The following is a 16,702-nucleotide window of genomic DNA, read 5'->3' as shown; positions in this document are numbered from 1 at the left end:
TAATTACAAAAATTAAGTTACATGTTGTTAAAAATATTTTGGTTTTTTTCCTTTTCCACAATTTTTTTTAATAAACATTTAGTTACATCGACATTGAGAATTCCCATCATGTTATTGATATGGATTTGAATTCTACATTAAATCATGCTGCTTTTATATTCATTTTTTTTCTGTGTGAATTCAACAACAACACCGGAATCGGAACTATTTACACTAAAACGACTTTTTGTTTATTTAATTTTTTTTTCATTGAACACATAGTATTATTATGCATTTTTCTTCTCTTTTTGTTAAATATTTTACTATTTACAAGAGCAAATTAAACAAAAATTATTATTTTTTATTTTCCCCGTTTTTTATTTTGGGTTGCGATCCTGCTACAGGTAGCGCTGTCTCTATCAGTCAAGCCATTTATGATAGTGAGTAATGGATAGAATAGTTTGTTTTCTTTAGATAAATAGGCAAACTACAATTACGTAGATTAGGATTCTCTATGATATTTGCATTCCTCGTCTTTTAATCAAAGTAAGTGATTCATTAAATTCGTTTCACCGTTAAAAGTGCACAACCCGGTCGAAATAAAAATTATAGTAGAAAAAGAAAACAGAACGAAAAAAATTAACATTTTAGCTGAACAACGAGACACGGAAGTCCTCATTAACTCTGGACATATTTTTCATATTATTCCTTAAGAAAATTTTCTCTATCTTTTGCATGAAATACGTTAATGGATAGTTCCAGCACCAGCGTTACTTGCAATTGATTTTTAATCGTGCTAAGGAGTGAAAATTTTACCCATCATCTTCCAAGGAGGTCAAACGAACTTTAACAACCCTTGGCATGTAACGTTTGAAACATACCTCGGAGTTTTGCTTTCACACACTCTTCAAAAAATCACTTTCTCATTGTATGTTATTATGTTACTATTCAAAAATATCTAGCAAAATTCACGGATTCATTACTATTGTATTTAACGTATTAGAACGTGTTCTCAATATGGAACTTTATATGGTAGAAACTCCATCTGGTGTTATGAATTGATGTCACCTAAGTACTATGGCGTTCGGCTCTAATCAACACGTTTCACATACAAAGCATTCTTTGTTACATAGATAATGTTGTAACTAACTACGAGTTCGATCATTCGAAAAGTTTTTTTTTTCTTAAGCCGTATTCAAATTAATTGTTAAAATTGAGAAGTGTGAACGATGAGAATTATTTTCAATTTACAATTTAGAATCGATTTCCGATGTTCAGAAATGAACGGCTTACAATGAAGGCATTCGGAAGACATAACGAACTGTCTGTTTGTCTTAATCCTTCAATAATATTCTATGGTTGATTCAATAATATGAACATAGTATACAGCTTTGGAGGCATGTTCGTACGTCTCGAAAAAAATCTTATTTATCAGATAATAATACACGTTTTCGTTTCGAACGGTACAATACATTCAACTAAATTAATCACAGATTTTTTTATCAAGTTGAAGAATTTGTAATTAATTTAGTGAATGTGTTTTTGTTGGTCGAATCTAAACGAACCGGAAATTGTCAGAAATTGGCAATAATTTTAGAATTCAACCGTTGACAAGCTTTCAAACTGATATGAGTATTAAACGATTTTGTTTGAGAATTTTGTTTTTCTTTGGAAAATACGTATTTATATCGATCGTAAGAGCCGTTACAAAAAAAATAAATCACATGGACGTTCTCGAGTCGAACTATTTAAATTTTGAATAAAAAATTATCAAAAAATAAATGGATTTTAATTCGCGCTTTAATATTTCTGTGCTTCAGGCACTAAAATAAGATTCTCTTGTGTTCTGTTTGTTCATTTTTTTTTCTCTCTTAAATTTTGAAGATATTAACCATTTGCTCTTCATTGTCCGTACATATAATTTATTTATTTTTTGTGTTTGTTGTTGGTTTTTTTCGTCATGTCCTAGAATGTTTATATTATTTGTTTCTCTCCATTTTCACTTTTTGTGAATAATTCATTTATTTTGATTTTAGTTAAACGTATTTTCATATTTTTCTTTATTCTCTTTTCGTATTTAAATCTCTATTTATTCGAATGATAATGCATTTTAGAAGTGATTTAAAGTTTTCTTTCTTTTCATTTTTTTTTCAAATTTCTTGTATTGTTTAGAAGATAGCTTATTTAGCATTTTAGATTTTCTATATATTTTTTGTCTCATTTTATCTAAACTACGGCAAGGAAGATAAGTTTTTTTTTATTTTTTTTTCTTTATTTCATATAAATACATTAGAAGGATTGAGAATTTGGACAGTAAAATGGAGGTAAATTAGTCAAAACGGAAATAATTCAAAAAAATTTGCATACGAGTAGGACAACATGGAGAAAAAACACAGCAAACTAATAAAAATGGAATTGCAGTAAAACAATTGGTCATTCGACACTAAATTTGGATTTATGACGAAGAATGATAGTCTGAATATATTATAAATAGCTCTAATACATTAATAGAATCAATATCATCGGAGCCACCCTTTTTGTTTACATCCTACATATATGCGTGTTTCAAGTTCTTCTTTCGGTTCCTTTACTATGTGCAATAGTTATTGCCTAACAAGTGTACAAATGGCTGTTTTCAGAGGATGTGAAAATTGCCAATAAAAGCCAAGGCCAGGTGTGCGAAACACCCATTCGGGCACATGTTAGGAACAAAGCTTTTCGTACGGACACAAATTTCGCATCAGACGCACTCAAAATTAAATGAAAAGTCAAGTTTTCGTGTGAGTGCTTGAGCACTAAATACGACACAATCTTCTTGGCTACTATGAAATTGTGTCAGCCGAGTGTGTGGAATTCGAACTTAACCGCATCGAATTTTGGTAAAGAAAGGGTCTTAACAAGGAAAATCATAATACTAGCAAAATAGTAATCTCGCCTTTAGTTAGTCCATATTGGGATTGATTCTATTATTGATTCCATTCAATTTTTCATCACTATAGCGACAATATTGTTCACTGAAAAGGTGATTTTATACTTTGTTCCACTCTCGCTTTGGATTACACAATAAAGCAGTATACCGCCATGCGAGTGGAAATCTCAGCAATCTAATGTTTGCTATTGAGCTGATATAAAAAATGGATTTTTAAGTAAAAATCTAATGAAAACTGCAATTGGAACTGAGTGTTCACTGTCTCGCTTCATTAGAAATTGGTATTAACCTCCAATTTCGATTCGAATTATCATCACATTTTCACTTAAAAATCCATTTTCATTCGTGTTTGTGATGGATGAGAATATAAGATTGTTCAAAATATCGTTCTCCATCGGCATAAAATGTTGAATGACCTTACTAAAAAATGTAACGGAAATTGTTACAATTTAATTTTGTAGTTTTGGCTATATTTTCTGTTCATAATTCGTTAAAAGGTGGTGAGAACGAGTCCTGTGTGTGTATTTCTTCTTTTTTTTTGTAAAAAAGTGCAGTGTTACTAATTTAGTCGATCCTGTCCATTGTTATAACGAGACAAATCGAATTTTTCCAATCACAATCTATCTATGCCAATTTTTCTTATATCAATAATTTGGCATAGATAAATAGTGGCAGAAAACGAACCTGTTTCACAGACGGACTGTATAACCCAGGAACGCTACGAATAATAAATACAAACAATCAACCAAAAATTCTCATAGTCCTTCGTTATTATTTTGTTTTTGTTTTGCTTGCAATGTTTGCAATTATTAATTATATTTTGTGTTTTCATTTTTTTTTTTCATCTTTTGTTTAATAATTTTTTTTGTAAAAAAAAGTTATTAAAATTCTTATTACTTGGGGACGATTGTGGTTATTTTTAGTCAAGTTAATCTTTTTCTGTTTGTATTTACTTAAGTTATACGGCGGCAATCAATGGACCAAAATACCAGAAGGAAGATAATGAAGTGTATACAACCGGAAACTAAATATTTGAGATTCTTATGCGGCTAAAGATGTTTTTTTTTTTGGTTGGGTTTTAGTTTTAATAATAATGTCATTTTGAAAACGTGTGATTAAAGTTGGGTTTTGTTTATTTTACTTTTTATTCCACTTTGATAATAAAACGCAAATTGCGGTTTATTGCCATGTTTTTCTTTTTGTTGTTCCGTTAATTAATTTATTTAGATGATAAACTCGCTAGTCTAGTACTTTTTCTCTCATTATGTGACTAATTTTCCATATTTTAAAGTGTTTTTCTTTGTTTATTTGTTAAATTTAAATTTAAATTAAGTTTGTTTTTACATTTTTCTTGTATTTAAATACTTTTTTTTGACGATTTAATCCTAAATTATGGCAGGAGCTTTATCAGTGAAATTCTATAGCGTTTTTCCTCATTTTTTTTACTAAGTACTTTTAAATGTTACGTTAAAGTTTGCTTTAAGTTTTTTTTGTTTCATTTTCTTTGTATGTGGTTGTATGTGTGTTTATTGGACAATTTCAGCAGAGGCAGTGCGGGTTTGATGGAATATCATTTTTGCTTGCTATTACTTTGAGTATTATGAATTTTTCTTCTTTAATGATTTTTATTTTGTAAAAGTAAGTAATGTTACCCTCTAAAAATGGTTTCTTAAAAACGCCAATATTTTTCAATAATTTTTTTTTTCTTACCAATTTCGTTTAAGTAAAATGCGAATGAGAAAGGAAAAGAGAAAAAATATAGTGAAAAAGCACCTATCAAAATGAAAAGCCAGATTCATTCACTACATTGGTTTTGCTATCTAAAATCGTATAATTTATATAGTTTTTACTTTTGGTAGAAGCACTTTTTAAAACAAAAGCGTTTTTTACTTTCATAATATATCCCGGATCTAGGAAAGTGTGTGAGTGTGTGTGTGTAAGATATGATAATGAAATTTGAATGAATTTATTTATTTTTTATTTCCTCTCTATTAAATTTAAAAAAGACAAAAAAACTTATATTTTGATATTTATATTGTGCCACTGGGAGTAAAAGAAAAAAAGGAGAAAGCCTAAAATCTAACATTATAGCCCGATATATAACATTATTCGCATATGTATAAGCGATGAAATGGCCACCTAAACGGCTTCAAAACGCTACACGTTCCCTAACTCAACGAATTTTATCAAAACGAAATCTTTGTCGGAATGGAACATATCTGGGAATATATATTTTCGTGACTACTGTCACGAGATATAAATATATAGCCAATATGGTAACCATCCATCAAGGACTGTTTCCGAACTAAATGCCGAACTATTCGGGAAGTTTTTTTTAGAAGAATATTGCAATGGCTGTGGTGTGAATTTCATTTTCTTAAATTCGATCATTTTCATTTGGAATCAAATTGAACGGTTTTTCTGGTTTTTTTATTACTCTTTGTTAACGAAAAATTGGTCATCCGTGTGCTTGATTTCGATTGACATATCGGTTTTTTTTTTGTAGCTCTGGAATAAATTGTTATCGATTGAATAAATTGATTGTAAATTAGTTTCTGTTCCTTTCAGCATCCATATTTGTGGTTTTTTTTTCAAGACAATCAGGTTCGATGTTTTTTCGAAGTAAAAATAAAATCAAATTAATGGAAAATTAATTTTTTTTTTCGATTAATTTGATTTCACATCTTTTCGCGAATTTCTTTAAATTTGATGTGAACAATAGATTGTTTTAATAAATCAGTTACGAAGTTAAGTATTAGTATTTTGTGTATTTGAAAGTGTGTGTGTGTGTGTGTATAGGAGTGTGTGTGGGAGTGTGTGTGGGAGTGTGTGTATGACCTGATTGAATGTGTAAATTACTCTTTTTTAATATAAAACTTCTAAGCAAAAATGGTTTAGCCAATAAATTATTATTTCACTGGAAATGTATATCAAAGATAGCAACAGCATTCAATGATGTAAAAGTAAAATATTCATAAAAAAATATTGCTGAGCTCTGAATTTCTCTTCTTGTTTTTTTTTGTCATTTTATTTGTTCTTTATGCGAATTTGTTTGTTGTAAAATTGATTTTCATATTTTTTCTGTTTAAATATTTCATTCATTCGAATGGTTGAAAATCGCTTAAAAAATAATTTTGGTGATTGTATTAAACTGATTTTAGTGGCAACACAATAAAACTATACGTAATAGACATTACGAAGCGCTTATAGCACACGATGTACAGTCCTTTTGCGAGATAACATTTTCTTGAATTAAATTGACATTATCCTTTAATTTCTCTAATTTCTCGAAGAATATTCAAGAAATCAAGAAAATTCACAAAATTCCAAGAAAATATTTCCTCGAAAGTGGCTCCTGTCCGATTGTGCATTTGTTTATAGAACAATTTGGTGGCCTGATACTTTATAAAAAAAAATAATTGATCTTAAGAAGCACCATTGAGCTGTGGTTTGTCGGGTTTTTACTAAACCCATTTATAACTTGCTGAATTATGCATGTCAATCCAATTCATTCCACACGAAAATCAACATACAACACGTATAATGTATAGTACGAGGTAACGTCAGTATATGCATTTCACGTGGAATTCATTTAATGAATTGGATTAAAACCGCCGGAATTTAGAATGAGTTAGCCTTTAAGCAAATCGACAAATTGACACAGAAAATATTTTGTATCGTACGCAGATACTTCAAAAAATGATTGTGATCCTTATACGCAAACAGAGAAACATTGAAAATAAAGACGAACAAACTAAGAAAGGGAATAATTGCAAGGAACTGCAAGAATGTCTTTCATTTATTTAAATGTGCCATAATTACATCATTCATCGTTGCATATGTCTACAATGACAATGCACTGTAGTTTTATTGTGTTTTACCATCCATACCATTCATTGTGAATAGATGTACCCTTTGTACCCTTGTTGTTCGGTTTAAAGACTACTTAGACTGTTATAGTAATTTATTGAGCAGAAGAAGTTTTTGCAATAGAAATTGAACGACGCATCTTTATGATTACAGAATTTCAAGTTAAACCATAAGTCATAAGTTACGATACTTTGTTAATGCCACACGTTTTTCCTCTCTCGTGGGACCTAACTGTTAGGTTTTTACATTCACAGATAGAACATGTCCATGTGGGATGGTCCTTGTTGCAATTATTCTATTTTGTGGTCCGATCAGAGAATGACACTGTGTATTCAAAAACCAAACTGTCATAGCGATCAGGCAAATTAAGCAGATTAGAAATCCAGTGGCAGTGTATCGTTAAAAGTATTATATCACAAGATTGGCTGTGTGACCTGTTACGATGGGTACAATTTCCGTGTATCAAAACACTGAAGTCAGACAAAGAAAGAGGACAAAAAAATAGCTGATCCCTGAGTGAGAGAGAGAGAGAGAGAGAGTTTCTGAAGTGCTTTACAACTTTGAATTATTCAATTTCATAGAAAGGTATGTTCATATTCCAATATTTATTTGCTTAGCAAATTTATCGTCAAGTACTTAGAATGAATTTTTTAGTTTTTGATAAAATGGACACTGGACACTGCTCAACATTTTTCTTTAGCTTCCATTTGGATAAAAAAACATTATGTACAATAAACTCAAAATTGAAACGTATTCTGGTATTCGATTTGTTTTCTTTTATTCGCGTAGTTTATGAATGAATGATTTTGTTGATATGCATTTTTTGTTGTTTTTTTAAATTATTTTTGAGTCTTTAAACATATAGAAAAGTGTTCCTTGTTTATTTATTAGATGTTTTTAATGTCAATTTTTTTCTCCTTTTCACTTAAATTTTTTTATTGAAATTAAATTGCTTTTATTAGGATATAATTCAGTATCATGGATACAAAGTGCAAATGAATTTTTTTATCTTTTTTTTATTATTTTTCATTTTGTGTGAATCTCTTGATTAGTTTAAACTAAATTCGATATTAATGTTTTAGTTATAAATGGCGTTAGGTCGTCCTCCGCTCTAATCTTGTTGTTGTTTGTTTTTTTTTTTAAATTGCTCTTTCTATTTAACTTTAATAATACTTTCTTTCATTAGTTTTATAATAATTTCGATAATTGTAATTATAACAAATTGATTTCTTTTCTTTATTTTTTTTTTTAATAAGAATAATAAGCGTTCTAAGAAATTATTAGTTTTTTTTTTGTATTATTTCTTTTTAGTAATTTATTTATTTTTAAATTTAGCATCACGATTTTTGTTGTTTTATGTTTTTATTTTTTTTATTTTATTTTATTTTTTTAATAGTTGAAATATAAATATTTTTTGTGTTTTTTACGTAATTTCATTAAAAATTTGTTATTTAAATAAAATACAAAAGATAAATAGCTCTTTTATGTATTAATAATATTTTTTTACTTTGCGCATTTTATTTTTTATTTTTTAATGTTTTTTGTTCATTTTTATAATTTCTTAAATGTTTTTGCTCGGCAGTTTTTATAGCGGATATTTTTCTTTTTCATAAAAAATACGTGTATCTATTGTTTTGTTTTTATTATTATTTCTGAAAAATAAATAAAAAGAAATCCGGCGATGACGTTTTCCACTTTTGTGAAGAGTAGACAAGTTATACATTTGTTGCAATTTTGTTGTTGTAATTTTGTTTTGGTTGGTTGGTAGTTGTCTTTTTGAAGTTGTTACTAGATAATAAAGCCATACTTTTCTCTTTGGTTTATAAATTGTTAATGAATCACTTTAAGAATGACTAATTTGTTGGTTGCTGTTTTGTTTTTTTTTCTTTTAAATTTTATTTTCAATAATTAATTAGAGAAGAAAAAGTTTAATTGTTTCAATTTCTCATTTTTTTGTTTGGTTTTTTTTTATTTTTTAAATTTTTTATGTATGATTTATAGTTTATTTTGTGATTTTTTTTAAATTTTAATCCGAGTTGCGTTCGATTATTTCGTGTGTGGAGAAATTATCTTCGATGTCTCTTGAGTTCTTTTTTTTTAAACCGCTTTCGGTGAGTCTGAGAGCCTAAACATTTCACATGGCCCAAATATTGCGCGCAGTGTTCTTTTTACTGAAAATATTTTAGGTACGTTAGTTTTGCCAATCGACACTGAACTATGAATCTGAATGAACTTTGCTAATGGGAGTTGTGAAAGGGATATTATATTATTTAAGCGCAATACCGCAAATTCTCTTTATTTTGAAATCAGTTCCAGATGAGTTGAGTTTTATATAAAAATTTGTTCCAGCTGTTTTACCAGCTGGTCCACTCATATAATACCGTTTTATTATATTCGACTTTCAAGGCTTCACATTTCGAACATTTACTTTTTTAATCGATGTACTTAGGACTGGGCAAAATCTTGTTCTATAGCGAAGGTGAAACATAAGACTTTATTACACTAAGAATCTAGCAGAGTCAGACCTTTAATAAATTTATAAAATATTTGACACGTACGTTTTCGACGTAGAATCAGCTTTTTCTTCGAGAAGTTTACGTAAAACATGCCGCTTGGTAGTAAATGTGGAATGGTAATAAGTTTGACAGACTCGATTTCTGTAATGTGTATTACATTTTTGGTTTCAATATAAATTTTTCAACAAATGAGGAACTACATTTTTCGAGCCCTTACTCGTGAAACTTAAAAATTTCGTTCTTCGTCTGCTATACAAAATATTTGGAATACGTATTGCAAATAAAATCAATTATTTAAAAAAAATTCTAACTTTTACCGTGCCCTAAATGCCCCTAAATTGATCGAAAGTTTTGCGATATTGATCATAAATTGAATGAATGAAGAAAATAAAACGACAGAACGAATGTCAATGAAAAATAATAACAATTAACTTACCCAGTAGTCAGACATCGGTCTCGATACTAACTGCCAATGCGCTATTATGTCGCTGTTGTAAATTCTGTCCACCTGGTGGCTGTTTAAAGCAATTAACTTGTTGCTTTTCGGTAATCGGATGAACTCCTAAAAACGGAGTCAGACGAACTTGAGAACCCAATAAGCCGGGTGTTGAATCTACACCATCTTCCAAATCCATCATATCCGATGAGGATTCAGATAGAGATGACTTCTTTAAATGTTGACCTGTTGTAATTTTTAAGGAAAATAACGATTAATCACTCGATACACCAAATGAAGCCAATAATTGAATACAATACAATGAGATTGTAATGAACTAACCTGGCAAATATGGACAGCTAGTAACATGATTAAAGTTTTGGCTCTGCATTTCTTCTTGATCGGTTTCTCTATGATAAAAGTAGTTGAAGTTACTGACAATAACTGGTACCGGAAGTGCAATTGTCAGTACACCAGCAATGGCACATAATGATCCCACAATTTTACCCCAGACACCAACCGGTCTGTTGGAACAGAAAAATCCTCATAAATAGATTTAAGTAGTTGAAGTTTCGTAACGCTTAGCATAAACTTAAAATTGTAATAAACTTTGAGTGTTTTGAAAAGATTTTTTTTTTATTTCACTGAAAATATTCTGTTCGTGCAACCGGAACAGGAAACTATTTTTTATTTTCATTTGGCACATCAATGCCCGAGAAATGAACTTCCATATAAACTATCTACTTGGGTATCGCATCCACTACGAGAAAATTTAAAAAATTGTCTGTGAAAAGACGGTTCCGGAAATTGGAAATTGAGAAAAGAACCCCACCGTTGATAAGTAAGATGCGAAGTTATGTATAGTTTCTGAAACTGTCTGTTGATTGCAGAAACAATTTTTTTGACACCCCGTCAATCTAAATGAGAATGAAAAATGAAATAATATTTAGAGAGTTCGTATACAAAACGAATGAAAATGAAGACACTAATGAAGATAAAATAGAGTCATTCTTTGGCGAAAAATAAAAATTTGCTTAAAAAAGATGATCGAAGGGACTATACTCTCAGGAGGTGTACTAGTGGTCGGACACATATTATTCTTTATAATTGAGCGATTACTGATACATGACATGTCCGGAAGCTGGTGCCGCCACCCCTCGAAAACACGCACAATCTCAAAGCTTTGCGAAATCATTGTTTCTAGAAGAAAAATTTACTATGTTCGTCATTCCGAGACACGAAACCGGTCTTTTCCTTTTGAGTGGTTACGAAGGCGGAGCTGACGTTGCTTTCTGTTTTGTGTCTTTCGTATCGTGACGCGTGTAAACAATTTTAAATCACATGGATGGCACCACTTAGTCGCAATATGAGTGTGAACGTTCAGAATTATTTTTGCTTACGTTATGTGATGCCTCGTATTCTGCTCGAACAAATACATACTTATGTAAGAATAGTTCTGTCGATATACTAATTCGCACTTACATTCAAGAATTTCGTGTGCTCGCACCATGTAATTTAAATATCTATTGACATTGCATCAATATCCGTGAAACATTCAAAAATAAACAAACAAAAAAACTGTCCAAGGAAATGCAGCTTCTCTTTTCTCTATTCAATTTTATATTCGCGTTCAAACTATGAAAACTTCGAAATTATTCAACACATCACGTGGGTGGGTTCAAATAAGTATCGTCAGAAACAACCGACAGAAATAGTGAATGTCCTTTCTAGTTAAAAAAAAAAAACAGTATGAATCGAAATTCCAGTCGCAATTGAGGAAAAAAAAATATTTTCAAATCATTCAATAGATTATCTGCACCATTAATTCATAACAAAGCGAATAATCACTCGGTATGTTGGCCATCAATTCAATTATTATCAATTTGATTTTATTGATCTGTAAAAAATAAAAATAAAATCTTTTTTTTTGCGTTGTTATGAACCGTTGGTATAATTCGTACCTATGGAAAAATATTGTTGGTTTTGTATAAAAATGTAATTTGTAAATAAAAAGCAAAAAATAAAAAAAAAAATAAAAGAGATGCAGTTCAAAGCAACATCCATCAAATCAACGTGCAATTAAAAAAAATTATTTGGAACAGAAAATCAAAAATTTCATGCATAGCAGTGCAAAATTTATTAACATTTTGTTTTATTGATATTAAGTTTTAATCGTACTTGCAGTATAGAAATATAGATTTTCTTATTTCTATTTTTATATTCTCGTTAATTTTATCTATACTTAAAGCTAAACAAATCAATTAATTTTCGCTGTGTTTATTTATTGACACAGACAACGGGGAAAGCTTTAAAGCTTATTTCATATCGATTATTGTGTATGTGTGAATTCTCGCTCATGCTCGCTAAAGCGACATTTTTAAATTTTATAAAATTATGTACAGAGCTATATATATGTCAGCAGGCACGTAACTTTACAACCTCGATAAACATTTTCATTATGAGAATCTTTTCGTAGATCATAGAAAACTTGTTGCTATTTTATTCATGTACAAAATGCTGCTCAATTTTACTACAATGGTGGAATGACGACGACACCTCTCACAAAAGTAAATGTTTTGTTACATTGAAAATTATTTCACTGAACTAAAAAATATTTAGAAATTTGACGAATAGAGGCATTATGTTGGCCTAATTTCACCGTTTCATTTAGACGAAAAGGGTCCTTTCTATAGATCACGGAGAAGTATGACATTTTTGTCCATACTTGCCGAATTTTTCGAAACACCTAACCCAGCATAAGAGTTGAGAAGAACTGAAAGTTTCATAAATTATCGTAAATTTAATCATTAACCTATCCATTCACATATATATACCATATTCTATTCGGATCTTACGTATACGCTAACATTCAATGTTCTACTGTGAATTCTTTGATTCAACGCTATAAATAGTGCGGTGGATGACCACTCGTCAATATTTCCAATCACCAGTTTATTTCAATCGAAATTTTTCGAAGAACTACGTTCAATTATAAGCCACCAAACATTCAAATAATTGAATATTTGCGGTAGAATATTGTGGGGATGAATCGTTTAAGCCTTAAATGCGGTACATAGTCCGTTTGCGTAGTATAGGTCATAAAACGAGAAGACTCAATGAAATTGGTTGCAGGTAGTTTCGTCTGAAGGATGTAGATTGTGTAGTTGCAAGCATGAATGAAATTACCGTTAGAAAATTAGAGCAGTGGTTTAGCTGTACGAGTATGTTGTGATGCTATTATGTATTTTTATTTTCAAATATCCACAAAGCCGAGAGAATGCTTCCTGATATGCACAAGTAGACGAAATATGTGTCCGTCTACGCATTTCAGAAACTTTTAGTAGAATAGAATTTTTCTTCATTTGCATTTTTGTCAAATTTTAGGAGATGATTAAACGTGTTTTCAGTGACCAAGATGAAACTAAGTTAAACTTTGGACGAGATTTCATAAAGATATAGCAAATTATTCCGTGTCCTGAAAAACATTTGAACTAATCCAAATGTTATCAGAACATTCAATTGAAAAATTCGCTTGGAAGCTCTTTACTTTCTTCATCGAAAATCGATTGCCTTAAACAGGTAGAAAAACGACTGTTCAATCACCCGAAAACATTCACATTATTTAACTAATTGTTTAGATCGATTCCATAAATGGTTTTGTCCTACATTCTCGGCATATCAAAATAAAAAATGTTCTGTTTGACCCCGATTGCGTTGTTGCGAAAATAAAATACTTATTTGCAATGACGCTCTTTTAACACCAACAACAAAGGCACAGCATTACAAAATATTTACCAATCGATAAAATAAATAGAATGCGATTTTCCTTCTGATATGCTTGGAGTTTCATGTGATCGAAGTTGACAACATTTTTTAGAGTTAAATCATGCTTCATAACAATCACAGGGTTGAAACTTAGAACAAATTGTATTATTGCTGCTTTAGCACACTTTTGATTTTTGGCCAGCCCTGTGAGAAATTTGTTCAAACTATTTTAAATTTTCAAGAAATCGAAATTTAGGCAACATCCGATTCTGTTATAATTGTCGAAGTTCTTAATGCAATTTTATGACAATTTCTCTGTTAAAGTGTTACCTGTATAACAGGTATAACACTTCAGAATGAAAAATGTCCAAGTATCGTAAATGAAACAAGCGAAATTCGGATTTATCGAAAAACTAAAAAACGAGTCGTGTTAAAAAAATCAAAAATCGGCATGAGTACAATAGGTTCTAGTGACTAGTTCATTAAGAATTTTTCGTCTATATGAATCTGTGAGTGGTGTAAATATTGATACAAGAATGTATGTTTGCGAAAATTTCGTCGAAAAATTTCTACCAAAAGGATTGATTGTAAATAAAGTTTGTAAATACTCCGAATACCAAGTTTGTGTTGAAAGTTTTGCCCAGCACAGCACCATAAACTTTTTGTGAAAGCAGCTTCGTGAACTATTTTTATTATTAAAAGAAGTAATATTGGATGCAGCTTACTTTCAGATTTATGAGCGAGTGATGTGACGAAGAAATACTTTCGAATGTAAAATAGATACAAATCGCTTAAGTTTTACGAATCTTATTTCAAATATGTGAGATTGATCAGTTCAAAACTTTTTCCACATTCTTCACTTTAGCGTTTTTGAATGATAAAATATAGATTTTCAAACTTTGATACCCCTCTGTGTGTGTTTGTGTGAAACGAAAATAAATATTTTTGGCTGGATAAATAATAACTTGGGAATTTTTTTGCCGTTCAAGGATCTCAATCACCAAGAAAAGGTATGGTAAAAATCAGGTAAGTAACTCGAAAGAGTAGCGAGGAGCTACACTTTTCAGAAGTAGAAGCACTCAAATTCAAAACTCAATAGAAAGCCATAAACCATTTTTGAGTCTCTTTCTATTAAATCAATCAGTTTCTATAGTGTATATTTGACAATACTTTGAAGGAACAAAAGGACTTAGTTAAATGAGGTTCCTATTCCGGAAACATTGAATAACAGATATTCAGACCGTCATTTACAAGAAACTTTATAAGTCCATATCAAACAACTTGATTCTTTGGAGAGGTCTTTTTTTATTATTGTAAATCTACGGTTAATTGGTGTACTGTTGTAACTAAAAAGCGTCTGTACTTTATTATCAAATTTTAACGAATAGTAAATATTTATGTGTTCAGTGTGATTGTAATAAAGATCATTATTTTTAGATGAAAAAATAAAACGTCTTCAATTTCCGTATTGTTAATCGTTTTCTTATTTGTTTACAGCGTGAATTTACATTCAGTAAAATTTATAGCATACGTGTAAATACCTGAAAGTAATCCCCATTAAGTGCTTCAATTAAATAGCAAAAATCGTTTTCTTAGATGTTTTTACGCACTTGAGATAATGTTCTTTATCGGAAAAACCACATTCATGTGCTTTCGTTTTATACAGTGTTAAAAGAGCGTAAAAACAGGGGATTTGTTTTTTTATTTTAGCTGAGCTCGATGGGTGATGTGTCAAAATTTGTATGTAAACAGGGGAAAAAACCAATTAATATAACTGATCTCGAAGAGTGATATGTCAAAATTTCCTCTCTCTTTTAACACTCTATATACAGTGTTAAGGGGAGCGAAAACCAGTTAAATTTAATTGGTCTCGGGGTCAGCTGTCAAATATTCATCAATGAAGAAAGAAATTGAGAGTTGAGCCCAGTTTAAATTTGTATGTGATTTCTCTCATTTTGACGTGTGACCCCGAGACCAGTTTAAACAAAGTGGTCAAACATCGCTCTCCTTAAACACTGTATTGATCATGTTCGAACTACTGTCCAGTCCATATAAGAGGCCTGTCTTTTTACAAACCATACTCGTTCGTCGTTCTAACATAATTGTTATCGGACGGAATCGTTTCACGAACATCCGTAATTCCTAGCACGGACCGACTTTGACGAATGATATGTAAAAATCCGAGAAATACTTTGATGGTCCATTTTGGAATACAGATTTGCCAATTATCGATTTCTTTTTTTGGGCAGCAACGTCATACCGTTAGTGCCTATTACTTGAAGGTTGAAAAGTTGAAAAGTTTAGTTTTCTTGTCAAATTTTTAACCGGTAAATACAACAAAATTTACCGGTAAATAAAACGGTAAATTTCATACATATTTTTTACTAGAATAACAAGGTAGAAGTTGTGTTGGATAACTCGGTGCAAACACACATAATAATATTCATTCGTTTCGAAAAATGTCGTACATATTAGTAAATGAATTGTGTCTGCGCACCCAAAGTATTGCCAAATTCGCCTATGGCACATACAGGTTATAAAATCATTGCTTTTGCAAAACCTATCTCTACTTTAAATTCTGTAATGTTATGAAGTACACTACAAGATTCTGACTTTAATAATACCGAGTAATTTCTATAAATTTTCTAGTTATATTAATTCTAATAATTGATTACACACATAATGTCAAAATTATATTTGGCATCGAATGTTTTCAAATTAAAAATGAATCAATGAAAAATGAGTGAGCTACAAGGTTTATAATTATTGCTACATCTAAATTTGATTTAAATTTTTTGTTTTTTTGTAAAAGTCCAATTCATCTATTTCGATCTTAATATCTAAATAAGTTCGTGTTTCACCATGAAAATCTTTCAAAAATAAATGAGAAAATTTGTTAATAGAGGTGCTGGTATATTATATAATAGCTAAAAAAAACCAATTTTTGGGTATTATAATTGCTTTCTTGTTGTAACAAAAATATTCAGCAATAAAACTAATTTTTATTTCCAAATAAGAGTAAAATATTGCAAAATGTCTGTCCAAAAAATACATTAGCATATTCAAATTCCAAACTTCGAATCCATACAATATTAATTAATGATTGTAATCAAACTGATAATTTGTTGTTGTTGTTGATATTTTTTTAGTTAATTAAAAATCGAACAAACCAAATTAATTGAAAAACTATTTTAGTTTCAAAAATAG

At 30.0% G+C, this 16,702-nt stretch overlaps 1 protein-coding gene across 4 annotated transcripts in view; it reads right to left on the bottom strand.

Annotated features, from left to right (window-relative positions):
• Positions 1–8,372: 8,372 nt before the first annotated feature.
• LOC119068032 (potassium voltage-gated channel protein Shaker) overlaps positions 8,373–16,702 on the bottom strand; it is a 95,165-nt gene continuing 86,835 nt past the window's right edge. For all 4 annotated transcript variants that reach the window (XM_037171395.1, XM_037171397.1, XM_037171394.1 and 1 more), the window contains exons 10-12: positions 10,073–10,254; positions 9,731–9,976; positions 8,373–8,949 (exon numbers count right to left, since the gene is read on the bottom strand). In XM_037171395.1, the coding sequence (XP_037027290.1) occupies positions 9,738–9,976; positions 10,073–10,254 (421 nt within the window). In that variant the 3' untranslated portion in view covers positions 8,373–8,949; positions 9,731–9,737. The remainder of the gene's footprint in view (positions 8,950–9,730; positions 9,977–10,072; positions 10,255–16,702) is intronic.

This window comes from Bradysia coprophila (genome assembly GCF_014529535.1).
Source record: "Bradysia coprophila strain Holo2 chromosome X unlocalized genomic scaffold, BU_Bcop_v1 contig_173, whole genome shotgun sequence".
NCBI lineage: Eukaryota > Metazoa > Arthropoda > Insecta > Diptera > Sciaridae > Bradysia > Bradysia coprophila.
The sequence above is the reverse complement of the archived record's forward strand: the minus strand, read 5'-3'. Positions and strand labels throughout refer to the sequence as shown.